Source organism: Eubalaena glacialis, chromosome 7 (genome assembly GCF_028564815.1).
Source record: "Eubalaena glacialis isolate mEubGla1 chromosome 7, mEubGla1.1.hap2.+ XY, whole genome shotgun sequence".
Taxonomy (NCBI): domain Eukaryota; kingdom Metazoa; phylum Chordata; class Mammalia; order Artiodactyla; family Balaenidae; genus Eubalaena; species Eubalaena glacialis.
Window position 1 is genome coordinate 43,903,230 of NC_083722.1, and position 12,050 is coordinate 43,915,279.

Here is a 12,050-nt window from a genome sequence, read left to right on the forward strand (position 1 = left end):
TAACAACTGGCACTGCAGAAATACAAAGGATCATGAGAGATTATTACAAGTAACTCTACGCCAATAAAATGGACAACCTGGAAGAAATGGACAAATTCTTAGAAATGCACAACCTTCCGAGACTGAACCAGGAAGAAATAGAAAATATGAACAATCCAATCAGAAGCACTGAAATTGAAACTGTGATTAAAAATCTTCCAACAAACAAAAGCCCAGGACCAGATGGATTCACAGGTGAATTCTATCAAACATTTAGAGAAGAGCTAACACCTATCCTTCTCTAACTCTTCCAAAATATTGCAGAGGGAGGAACACTCCCAAACTCATTCTATGAGGCCACCATCACCCTGATACCAAAACCAGACAAAGATGTCACAAAGAAGGAAAACTACAGGCCAATATCGCTGATGAAAATAGATGCAAAAATCCTCAACAAAATACTAGGAAACAGAATCCAACAGCACATTAAAAGGATCATACACCATGATCAAGTGGGGTTTATCCCAGGAATGCAAGGATTATTCAATATATGCAAATCAATCAATGTGATACACCATATTAACAAATTGAAGGAGAAAATCCATATGATTATCCCAATAGATGCAGAGAAAGCTTTTGACAAAATTCAACACCCATTTATGATAAAAGCCCTGCAGAAAGTAGGCATAGAGGGAACTTTCCTCAACATAATAAAGGTCATATACGACATACCCACAGCCAACATCATCCTCAATGGTGAAAGACTGAAACCATTTACACTAAGATCAGGAACAAGAAAAGGTTGCCCACTCTCACCACTATTATTCAACATAGTTTTGGCAGTTTTAACCACAGCAATCAGAGAAGAAAAAGAAATAAGAGGAATCCAAATCGGAAAAGAAGAAGTAAAGCTGTCACTGTTTGCAGATGACATGATACTATACATAGAGAATCCTAAAGATGCTACCAGAAAACTACTAGAGCTAATCAATGAATTTGGTAAAGTAGCAGGATACAAAATTAATGCACAGACATCTCTGGCATTCCTATACACTAATGATGAAAAATCTGAAAGTGAAATTAAGGAAACACTCCCATTTACCATTGCAACAAAAAGAATAAAATATCTAGGAATAGACCTACCTAAGGAGGCAAAAGACCTGTATGCAGAAAATTATAAGACACTGATGAAAGAAATTAAAGATGATACAAATAGATGGAGAGATATACCATATTCTTGGATTGGAAGAATCAACATTGTGAAAATGACAATACTACCCAAAGCAATCTACAGATTCAATGCAATCCCTATCAAACTACCTCTGGCATTTTTCACAGAACTAGAACAAAAAATTTCACAATTTGTATGGAAACACAAAAGACCCCGAATAGCCAAAGCAATCTTGAGAAAGAAAAACGAAGCTGGAGGAATCAGGCTCCCTGACTTCAGACTATACTACAAAGTTACAGTAATCAAGACAGTATGGTACTGGCACAAAAACAGAAATATAGATCAATGGAACAGGATAGAAAGCCCAGAGATAAACGCACGCACATATGGTCACCTTATCTTTGATAAAGGAGGCAAGAATATACAGTGGAGAAAAGACAGCCTCTTCAATAAGTGGTGCTGGGAAAACTGGACAGCTACAGGTAAAAGAATGAAATTAGAACACTCCCTAACACCATACACAAAAATAAACTCAAAATGGATTAAAGACCTAAATGTAAGGCCAGACACCATCAAACTCTTAGAGGAAAACATAGGCAGAACACTCTATGACATAAATCACAGCAAGATCCTTTTTGACCCACCTCCTAGAGAAATGGAAATAAAAACAAAAGTAAACAAATGGGACCTAATGACACTTAAAAGCTTTTGCACAGCAAAGGAAACCATAAACAAGACCAAAAGACAACCCTCAGAATGGGAGAAAATATTTGCAAATGAAGCAACTGACAAAGGATTAATCTCCAAAATTTACAAGCAGCTCATGCAGCTCAATATCAAAAAAACAAACAACCCAATCCAAAAATGGGCAGAAGACCTAAATAGACATTTCTCTGATGAAGATATACAGATTGCCAACAGACACATGAAAGAATGCTCAACATCATTAATCATTAGAGAAATGCAAATCAAAACTACAATGAGATATCATCTCACACCAGTCAGTATGGCCATCATCAAAAAGTCTACAAACAATAAATGCTGGAGAGGGTGTGGAGAAAAGGGAACCCTCTTGCACTGTTGGTGGGAATGTAAATTGATACAGCCATGATGGAGAACAGTATGGAGGTTCCTTAGAAAACTAAAAATAGAACTACCATATGACCCAGCAATCCCACTACTGGGCATATACCCTGAGAAAACCATAATTCAAAAAGAGTCATGTACCAAAATGTTCATTGCAGCTCTATTTACAATAGCCAGGACATGGAAGCAACCTAAGCGTCCATCAACAGATGAATGGATAAAGAAGATGTGGCATATATATACCATGGAATATTACTCAGCCATAAAAAGAAACGAAATTGAGTTATTTGTCGTGAGGTGGATGGACCTATAATCTGTCATAAAGAGTGAAGTAAGTCAGAAAGAGAAAAACAAATACCTTATGCTAACACATATGTATGGAATCTAAGAAAAAAAAAAATGGTCATGAAGAACCTAGGGGCAAGACGGGAATAAAGACACAGACCTACTAGAGAATGGATTTGAGGATATGGGGAGGGGGAAGGGTAAGCTGTGACAAAGTGAGAGAGTGGCATGGACATATATACACTACCAAACGTAAAGTAGATAGCTAGTGGGAAGCAGCCGCATAGCACAGGGAGATCAGCTCAGTGCTTTGTGACCACCTAGAGGGGTGGGATAGGGAGGGTGGGAGGGAGGGAGATGCAAGAGGGAAGCGATATGGGAACATATGTATATGTATAACTGATTCACTTTGTTATAAAGCAGAAACTAACACACCATTGTAAACCAATTATACTGCAATAAAGATGTTTAAAAAAAAACCCAAAACAATGCAGTTTCCTGTGATTCAGTCCCTGATTCTGACTCATTAGGATGGGGATGGGCCCAGGAAACTGAATTTTAATAGCCATCTCTGGTGATTCTGGCTAAAATTCTCTGGATAACAGTACTCTCTATTTTTTTTAAGACTCTCTTGAAAATTATTTGTGTTGAGGGTTAAGCTAGGATAGTTATCAAGGGGTTTTCTTGTTTGATTTATAATTTTCTACCAATTGAATTTTCATATAATTTACATATTCCTCTGGTTAAAAACTACTACAGTTCATTTTCCTACCAGTCTTTAAACCTTCATCAAAAATCTTAGTAGTCTGCCTTTCATGATTAACTTCACTTGTCTTTAATGGCTTTTAAGAGTCTTAATCCACTGTAGGATTTTGATATACACCTCTGTACAGTACGTTTCTTGAGTGAATTTTCTACTTCCCTTACTGGAGAATAAATGTCCCATCCAAAACCACCTGGTACAATGGTGTACATTCTGTGATTGTTCAGCAAATATTAGCACCTGACTACACATCTCAATAAGAATCTGCAACAATTTTAAAGCTCTCTACTGGTGGTTTCAATCCGTTTTTGAGATACATTGTTCAGAAGTTCTTCACATTTCACCTAAATCCACCAAGTAAGTGCCTTCTTTTTAAGTAGACAGCAGAAAGGAAGAAAATTCTATCACAACAAAGAAATTATTCGTAGTTCTTAGAACAAATAAATCATCATTCAACTCCTTTCCCCTGGTTTAATTTTAATTTTAGTTCATCAAATTACTCTTTATACTTCATTTGCAAGAAATATTTTCATTGAAAAAGTCTAGTGCCTATGTTCTAATTAGTTACTAAAAGAAATTTATATTCTAATATCTCGTGTTGATAATTTCTGTTGGATTAAATTCATTGTGAACCATTAGAGTACTACAGGACTTCTGGAATGTATTCATAAATACTAGTCTACTCATGATTAATATAATCTTTTGTTAAAACGTACCATGTTTTTTTTTCCTACAACCCCCAAAGTGTGTATCTTTGCCAAAAGCATTTCAAAGCCATAATCTTTTAAAGAAACAAAATTAAAACCGAGTAACACACCTAACTATGACTTAACTATTTCTACTTCAAACAATGGAACACTTCAGTTCAGTATTCAAAGTTACAAAAATCATTTTATAGATATCTAAATATCTAGAACTATTGGCAATCAGTTACCTAATTATTAGATGCTTCCCTGATTCTCAGAAATAAAAATGTATTTTGATATAAGCAAAAATTTTCAAGTGCTCTTTCCCAGAAATTCCCCATCTGTGTTTTTACATCACTTAAACACACCTAGAACATCAGTGATTTTCTGGTGTCAACTTTCAAAGGCATCAAACATTTGTGTAGTGTTCAGAGTGGTACACACTGAAGCATTTTGAAAATATGTTTTAAACATAAAAACCAAGAAAGAGATCTTTAGAATGAAACAATCTAGTTACCAAAGGGTACATTAATCAAATCATATAAAAAAACATAATTTCCACACTCATGAAAGTAGATTGAGTGCAAAACTTTCTCATTTCACCTGCTAACATAGCCATCTATATGGATCATGAACCGAGTATTAAAATAAAATATGCCTTGTCTTGAAAAACACTGTTTTGTTAATTCTGTATTTTCATGTTTTGAAAATGGAGAACATATTTGGACTAATTCAAGAATATCGTATAAGGACCTTATACCAAAGGTTTTTAATGAAAGTGTGCAAAACCACCCCTGGCCCCCATATGACTACAGAACATAATTTTAAAGTCGAAGTCCTAAAAGCTTGAAATCTAGACTCAATATCTTGTACCAATTTTCCTCTCACCCACTCTCTTCAAAACAGAGATGGGCGTCATCAATCCCCATGCCAACGGGAACACAGAGCCCCTGGAAGCAGCAATGACATTCTATTGACTCGGAGGATATGTCACCCGTTCTGAGAATTAATCATGCATCATTTCATACGTTTGATTGAATTAATTCCTCTTGTCATTTCAAGGTTCAATAAAGCCTCTTTCAAATTACAAAGAAATGAATAAAGAAGATTCATATAAGTATTCTTTTAATGCTTATTAATGGTCTTACAATGATCACAGATAAAAAGATTTCTTCAGAACAACAGTAAAAAAATGATCAGTAGCCTAGGCACAGAGCTTCTAAATTTAAAATCCATGATGTTGCTTTTTAAAGTCATTTGATGGTGGTCTGGTTTTACTATATCAATAAAATCATTCATGGTAGAAAAGAAACAGATCCATAAGTAAACCTAGTGGGACTTGATTAATTTGTACAGATAATGGGCCAACAGTTGCTTAGTAAGGTTAAAGAAAAAGATATAATATTTTTGCAGTCATGACAATGCCAAATGCCAAGCTTTGAGAGACCAAAAAGTTGTAGATATTGCTTACAAATGTAGTCACTCCTGTAGATAAACTGGACATTTATGTTGTTTAATTCAAAATGCATTCTAAGAGTTATTCTCAATCAGGTTTTAAAACATAACCCTGGAACTAGCATTATTTCAATAATAAGTACAATTGAATTTTCCAAATTTTCTTAGTTGTTAAATGTGGGCTGGCTTCACACTAAGTGCCATATGAAATTCCTAATGGCAGATATCAGGTTAAGGTTCTTTCACTCAACACATACGGAGGATGTGCCCCTCCTGGTTCCTGAAAGAGGAGTGGGAAAAAAAATCTTACAAACATGTACCGACTTTAAAAAGCTTGCCATACAATTGCAAATCAAATAAGAACAGCATCACAACTAGTGGGGCTTTTTCCTCCTACCTTTCCCCTCAATCGAAATAAAAAAAATACAGTGAAGTGGGTAAATAAAGACACCTCCACAAAGCTAGTATAACAAAGTGGATTATTCCACGTGGGAAACCACCACAGCAAGTCAACATTAACTTCCCCCGAGGATTTTATGCCTTTGACCTCTATGCATAACATGGCATGTCACATAATCGATCCATAGAAAAGGTGATTAAACAAAAGATCTACTTGTCTCTTAACTAAATGACGACTTGAACTGCCTCAGCAGTTAACACACACCATAAAGACAAGTGTAAGCTGTGGTTTAGAAAGGCATGCCTTTCTAAAGAATTTGAAAGAATTTGAAAGGCATGAGGAAAAGGAAACAAAAGCCTCTATGAGCCAATGTCCTCAAATACAGTACAGTGATCCTCACATCTGCATCCCTGGAAAAATGATACAGCAAAAGTGTCCAAAATAAAATGACTTAAGGCATCCTTAACTAAGAAAGATGTGCTCACCTCTGTAGGTCCAGGAAATGTGGCATCCTTTCTCTCTTCATGGGGCTCCAGGGATCTCAGCTCCAAGAGTAGAACCCAAGTCCTGCCTACAAGTCTTCACCATGAGTCATCATGCCCTGTGCACAGTGGGCAGGCTGGTGATCAGAAAACTAGGGATCTGATGGATCAGATGCCTGAGAAGAAATGCTACACTAAACACAGGACGTCATCAGGCTTGGACCAGCATAGAACAGCTATGATGAACATCAGGGGAAATGATGACAGTTCAGGTAACTTGGTCAACAACCACTGGCCAAAGCCAAGTAGCTGTTCAATATGATAATTTGGTCACAAAGCTGATTTGGTCAAAAATGAATGTGTGCAGTTATTGTTTTTCAACTATGAGTAAATCTGGTGTGCTGCTGCTCCTGTATTGCCCTGTCTCCCCAACCACCTAACTGCACAAGGTAAAATCAGAATGATTTTGCAAGTTAGGAAGACACATTTCCAACAACTGAGCATTCCTTGAAGCAATCTGTTGGTTCTCCATTCCTTGGCACAAAAATGGAAATGCAGTCTGCCAAGCTTAATATGTTTGAAAAACAAAGAAACACTGCACAACACTCAAAAGCCAGGTCTTAATTTTTAAATAATGTATTACAAAAACAATAACATGCTCACAGGAGAAAATAAAACACAGACAAGCAAAAAATGGCACATAACAGACATCAAAAAGCAACATGGCTGGAAATAAGCAAAGTAACCAAAACATGATTAAACCACATGTTTGCCATGTAGATCCTTCCTTATGCATATATATTCATAGAGCATTATATTTTTACATGACAGTTTACATACCTAATACATTAAGTATCAGACATTTAAGTTGTTCCAATTTTGCAATATGATGAATAATAGTACAGAGAAGACATATGGGCTAAAAGTTACTAAATAGAATAATGCAAAGATGTAGAAAAATATGAAGTGGACAAAAGAAGTTTTGCAAAACATATGACGGTTTAACAAACTGATGAATCAGAAAATATTAGTGATTGAGGAGTCTCACTTTTAACCAAATTGTCATTTAAACCTGCTTATCTACTTGCTTTAAGCCCAAATATTTTTGATCAACACATGTGCTACAAAGAGTTTGATATGTATCAGTAGGACTCACAGGCTTTTTACATAGATTCATTACATAAATGATTGTTAAAGATTAGACTAGATGAGAAGCCCAGTGTACTCATCTACCATGGCTTCTGTAAAAAATTTACCAGAAACTTGGTAGCTTAAAGCAACAGAATGTTATTCTCTCACAGTTCTGGAGGATGGAAATCTGTACTCCCCCCAGAAGCTCTATGGGAGAATCCATCCCTTGCCTTTTCTGCCTTCTGCCAGCATTCCTTGACTTGCTGCCACATCACTCCAATTTCACTGCCTCCTCTGAGAAACCTCAGTTCTGCTCTTAAGGACTTTCAACTGATTAGATCAGCCTCCCTTCAGACAAGCCAGGATAATCCCCCCAAGACCCTTAGTTTAATCACACCTGCATATACCCTTTGTTCAAATATGATAACATTTATCAGTTTTAGTTATTAGGATCTGATATCCTGGTGGGGGAACACTTTTCAACCTACTACACCTAGTATTCACAGAAATTCTTCTAAAACTGTCTTGAATCTGACCCACTATTTCTTATTGGAACTATATTAGTCCCCATGTTTCCATGTCTACTCTAAGGATGCAAAGTATAGGCCTCTTATTTGAATGCCTTTGCTATTGTCCCATGTGAAGATATCATAGGATCACCTCCCCAGACGAAATTAATTCTTCTTGCTCTATTTCTTGTTTATTGCTTGGTCTTCCTGTGCCTCCATCCACACAGCAAGACTTTGAGAGTCATCCTTTTTCATGTTACCCACATCCAATCGATCCCTGAGCTCTGCTGATGCTTTTTTAGTTCATTTCAGATCAGCCCCACTCTCCCTCTCCCAATTCTGAATATTCTTGCCTTAGCTGGAGTTGGAGGTGGCAGGGCTCAGCTGGCTTGCTGCTGGGCTCTGCCCTCCACCTCTGTCCTCCTTTACCCAGTCTCTTTTCTGCTGTCAAGTGACCTCTCTAAAACTTTCTAAATCTGAACACCTCACTTCCCTACTTAGAACCTTTGAATGCCTCCGATTACTCTCAGATTTAAGTCCAAATAGCACAGACATACAACGCCTTTCTTGATTTGGCCTCTCCCTACCCCTGCAACCTCATCTAGTATTTCTATCTCATCCCCTCCATCTATCCTAAGCAATTTGAACTAATTTCAGTTTTCCCAAAGTATCACGATTTCTTTCATTTCTATATTTTGGAACATGTTACAGGTTCCTGCCTTAGGGGGCAAACAAGAAGACAACTCCTATTTATATTCCACAATTTGGCTAAGAGAACATCTTGTTTAAGAATGTATCCTTATACTTTTTAAATAGGTAAATTTTATACAGTAGTATGTGAATCATATCTCAATAAATGGTTATTAAACAAGAAGAATGCATCCTTTTCAATGATGTCCCAAAACTCATTTAGCATCATATACATCTCCTACAACTTTGCAAGCCTCCCCCACCCCCATCCCACACCTCCCTCTATAACATTTATACGATGTTTGCAACTATTGGCTCATCTGACTCCTGAGGGCAGGACCGTGACAAATTCATCTTCATTTTCTCCTCAATTAATATAATGTCTGGCACAAAGCAGACAGTAAATGCTTGTTGAATGAATGACTAAAAGATTATAATCCTTAAACACAGTGATACACAGTTGAAACAAATTCTAATAAATCCAGCAAGTGTTAGAACTGAGTTTATCACCTGGATTGAAGTCAACTGGGTATCATTTGTCACTTAGAATGTAAATTACCCTAAGGACTAAATTACTCTTAGGATTGACCAATACCAGCCTTTAAATTTCAAAGCACAGGCATGTACATGTAATTGTACTTTAAAGCAATGTAATCATTTCCCAATGAAATACATCCTTTGTCCTCAATTTGAATTCTAAGAGTTAGTGTTCATATTTATCAATCTGCATGCAGGAATGAATCACCAGCTGGCTACTGTAAGCTGCATTTAATTAGCTTTAAAGCATTTTTCTAAGAGTGTTGATCCTTCCAACTTAAGCACCACTAATTTTCTTGGCTGCCACATTATAGAACAAATAAATATATCCTTTTTAGTGGGGCCAAAACATTCATTACAAACACTTAAAACCAGCATGCACACACAACACGAGTCTTCATTTCTTTGCATCACCAAATATATAAATTTTCTTTTTTTTTTCCTGTTTTCAAAGCTTTTTCACAAATGGTAAAGATCAATCTTCATGAGATATATTACTAACAACCAAGTTTTCATTAATTGTCAAAATAACAGAATAACATAATGCTATATGTTCTGAATTGGAAGAGAGTACAGCCCAGAACAATTATATACAGATAACATGGGCAAACTTTAGTCACATAATCTACTAATTACTTTCCTAACAGAGTACATCTCCTGGCACAGCAAACCTGGCTTCCTCTCCACCATTCAGCAGGAAAGACAGAGGAGTCAGAGAAAAAGGAATAAGGGATCCTTTCTTGCCTTCTCTGAGCTGATGGGGTGGGGCGGGAGAGGGGATAAAGTTTCACTCAGTAACTCCCAGTTTTCTATCTGCTGGTTTAGGAGGAGAGATTGTATCTAAGTAACCTCTACTATCCTACTGCCATGATTCCTTGCCTCAGCACCGTGCTTGTCTTTTTTTAGAACTTTGTGATTTAGACTCATCACATAAATTTCCTGCTAGCAAAACTCTTCCCAGTTTGTAAAAGAGGATTGAATATTTTAATATTTTACAGTATTCCACAAAAAGCTTCTACAATCCTAGTCTGGAAGTCACTGAACAAGCATAGGGCATCTGGGAGGAGAACTTAAATAGTCAAAGGATTTCATGACAAGAGAAGGACGTCATCCTTTAGAACTGAATCGAGAAGGTACTCACAGGCTCACCCCGTGATCCATCCTGCCCTGGAGCACCTGGAGGTCCTGCTTCTCCCTTTTAATGATAAAAAGAAATAGAGAATTCCGTTTGCACATATGCTCACTAAAATAATAATATGTGACATTACATACTAAAGCATATTAAATATAAACAAAAACAAAAATTACTTCTGTATTATTTTCTTTTCTTTCCTTTCTTTTTTTAAAAATTGAAGTATAGTTGATTTACAATGTTGTGTTAATTTCAGGTGTACAGCAAAGTGATTCAGTTATACATATATATTCAGTTTTATGTATATTTTTTTCAGGTTCTTTTCCATTATAGTTTATTACAAGATATTGAATATAGTTCCCTGTGCTATGCAGTAGGTCCTTGTTGTCTGGATTATTGATATCAACTTTTCCTGACATCAGATAACTCATTCTGAAATTCATGAGGTGACTATATAAATATCAAATCTATACATGACAGCAGATAATTGAGTTGTTATAAAATAACTGGGGTACTTGTATACTCCTTCTTATGAGAATAGGATTATGCTTCTCTTCAAAGTAAATGTGACTTATATCACATTTATATCAGTCTTTTTCATATCTATTTTTATTTTTACTTTAAAATTTTTCACCTGTCGGACATAATGTGACCTTGCCTCTCAAGAGTTGCATTTTAAAATCAAAAGAAAACTTTCATTAAGAATGCAGCTATTTATAGGTTATTACTTGAAATTATTTGGCACTTTAATCCAGTATCTATTTAAAATAAACATCTAAAATGTGTATTTTAAGTAGCTGTTCAAATTATAAGTTTTCAGTTATATATCTTTAAATTACTCTGCTCAAATTATTTATGCACCTTATTTTACACCCACTTTCTGGAACGCTATAAGTTTTTCCCAAATGAATCAATTGCTAGCATGTAAAAACGTATCTAACACTATGCCTACTAGAACAATAAGTATTAGCTGAATTTAATCCTAAAATGTATAATATCCACAGATCAATACAGCTATTAAAATGCCTGGACGAAAATAAAGAGCGGTTGGGGAGAGTCCCTTGAAATAGACACAGACACACACCACACACACACCCTCAAACATTTAGACTTTTGGAAACCTCTCAGTCATCAAGAGCCTTGATGCTGTGTGTCTGCTCAGCAAAGTATTACATCTTAACAAGCAAAGTTCTCTGCAAACAATTGTACCACACTTGGCATTGTACCAGAGAGAACATTTCATCCTACACGAGAGCAAGAGAGAAAGTAAAACAAAAATGAAAATATTTTTCTTGTAAATAACTCAAATACCTGAGTCAAAATAAGTTTAAGGGGGAAAAAGTCTCAGAATACATGTGCTGAAGCATATGCCAACACCATTTTCCATAGTTTCATATTCTAATGAACTCCCCAAATTGTACAAAATGAACCACAGAGAGAAGAACCAATAATACTTGACTAACAAAATCAGCCCTTAGAAAAAAAATCCAGCCATATCACATTATATAAACACTGCTTCCCCCACTTTTATGAATTCTTGCAATTCATTAGCACAGTGAAATACCAGCTAAAGCCAAATATTTCATCTGTTCCAATTTTATTTACAAACACTAGATGACAGTTGAGGATAGAAGGGGAAAAGGATAATGTTTTCCTGTAAATCAACCAAACTAGAGGGCAGGGAGGTCCTGCCTACCCAACGGTTCTACAGAAGATCTTATGAAAATATCAGAGAAACAGAGAT

The 12,050-nt window shown here is 36.0% G+C and overlaps 1 protein-coding gene across 2 annotated transcripts in view; it reads right to left on the reverse strand.

Moving 5' to 3' along the window:
* Window positions 1–12,050, reverse strand: part of COL21A1 (collagen type XXI alpha 1 chain) — a 188,417-nt gene that overhangs the window by 37,494 nt on the left and 138,873 nt on the right. For both annotated transcript variants that reach the window (XM_061195184.1, XM_061195183.1), the window contains one exon: window positions 10,316–10,369. In XM_061195184.1, coding sequence (XP_061051167.1) covers window positions 10,316–10,369 — 54 coding nt within the window. The remainder of the gene's footprint in view (window positions 1–10,315; window positions 10,370–12,050) is intronic.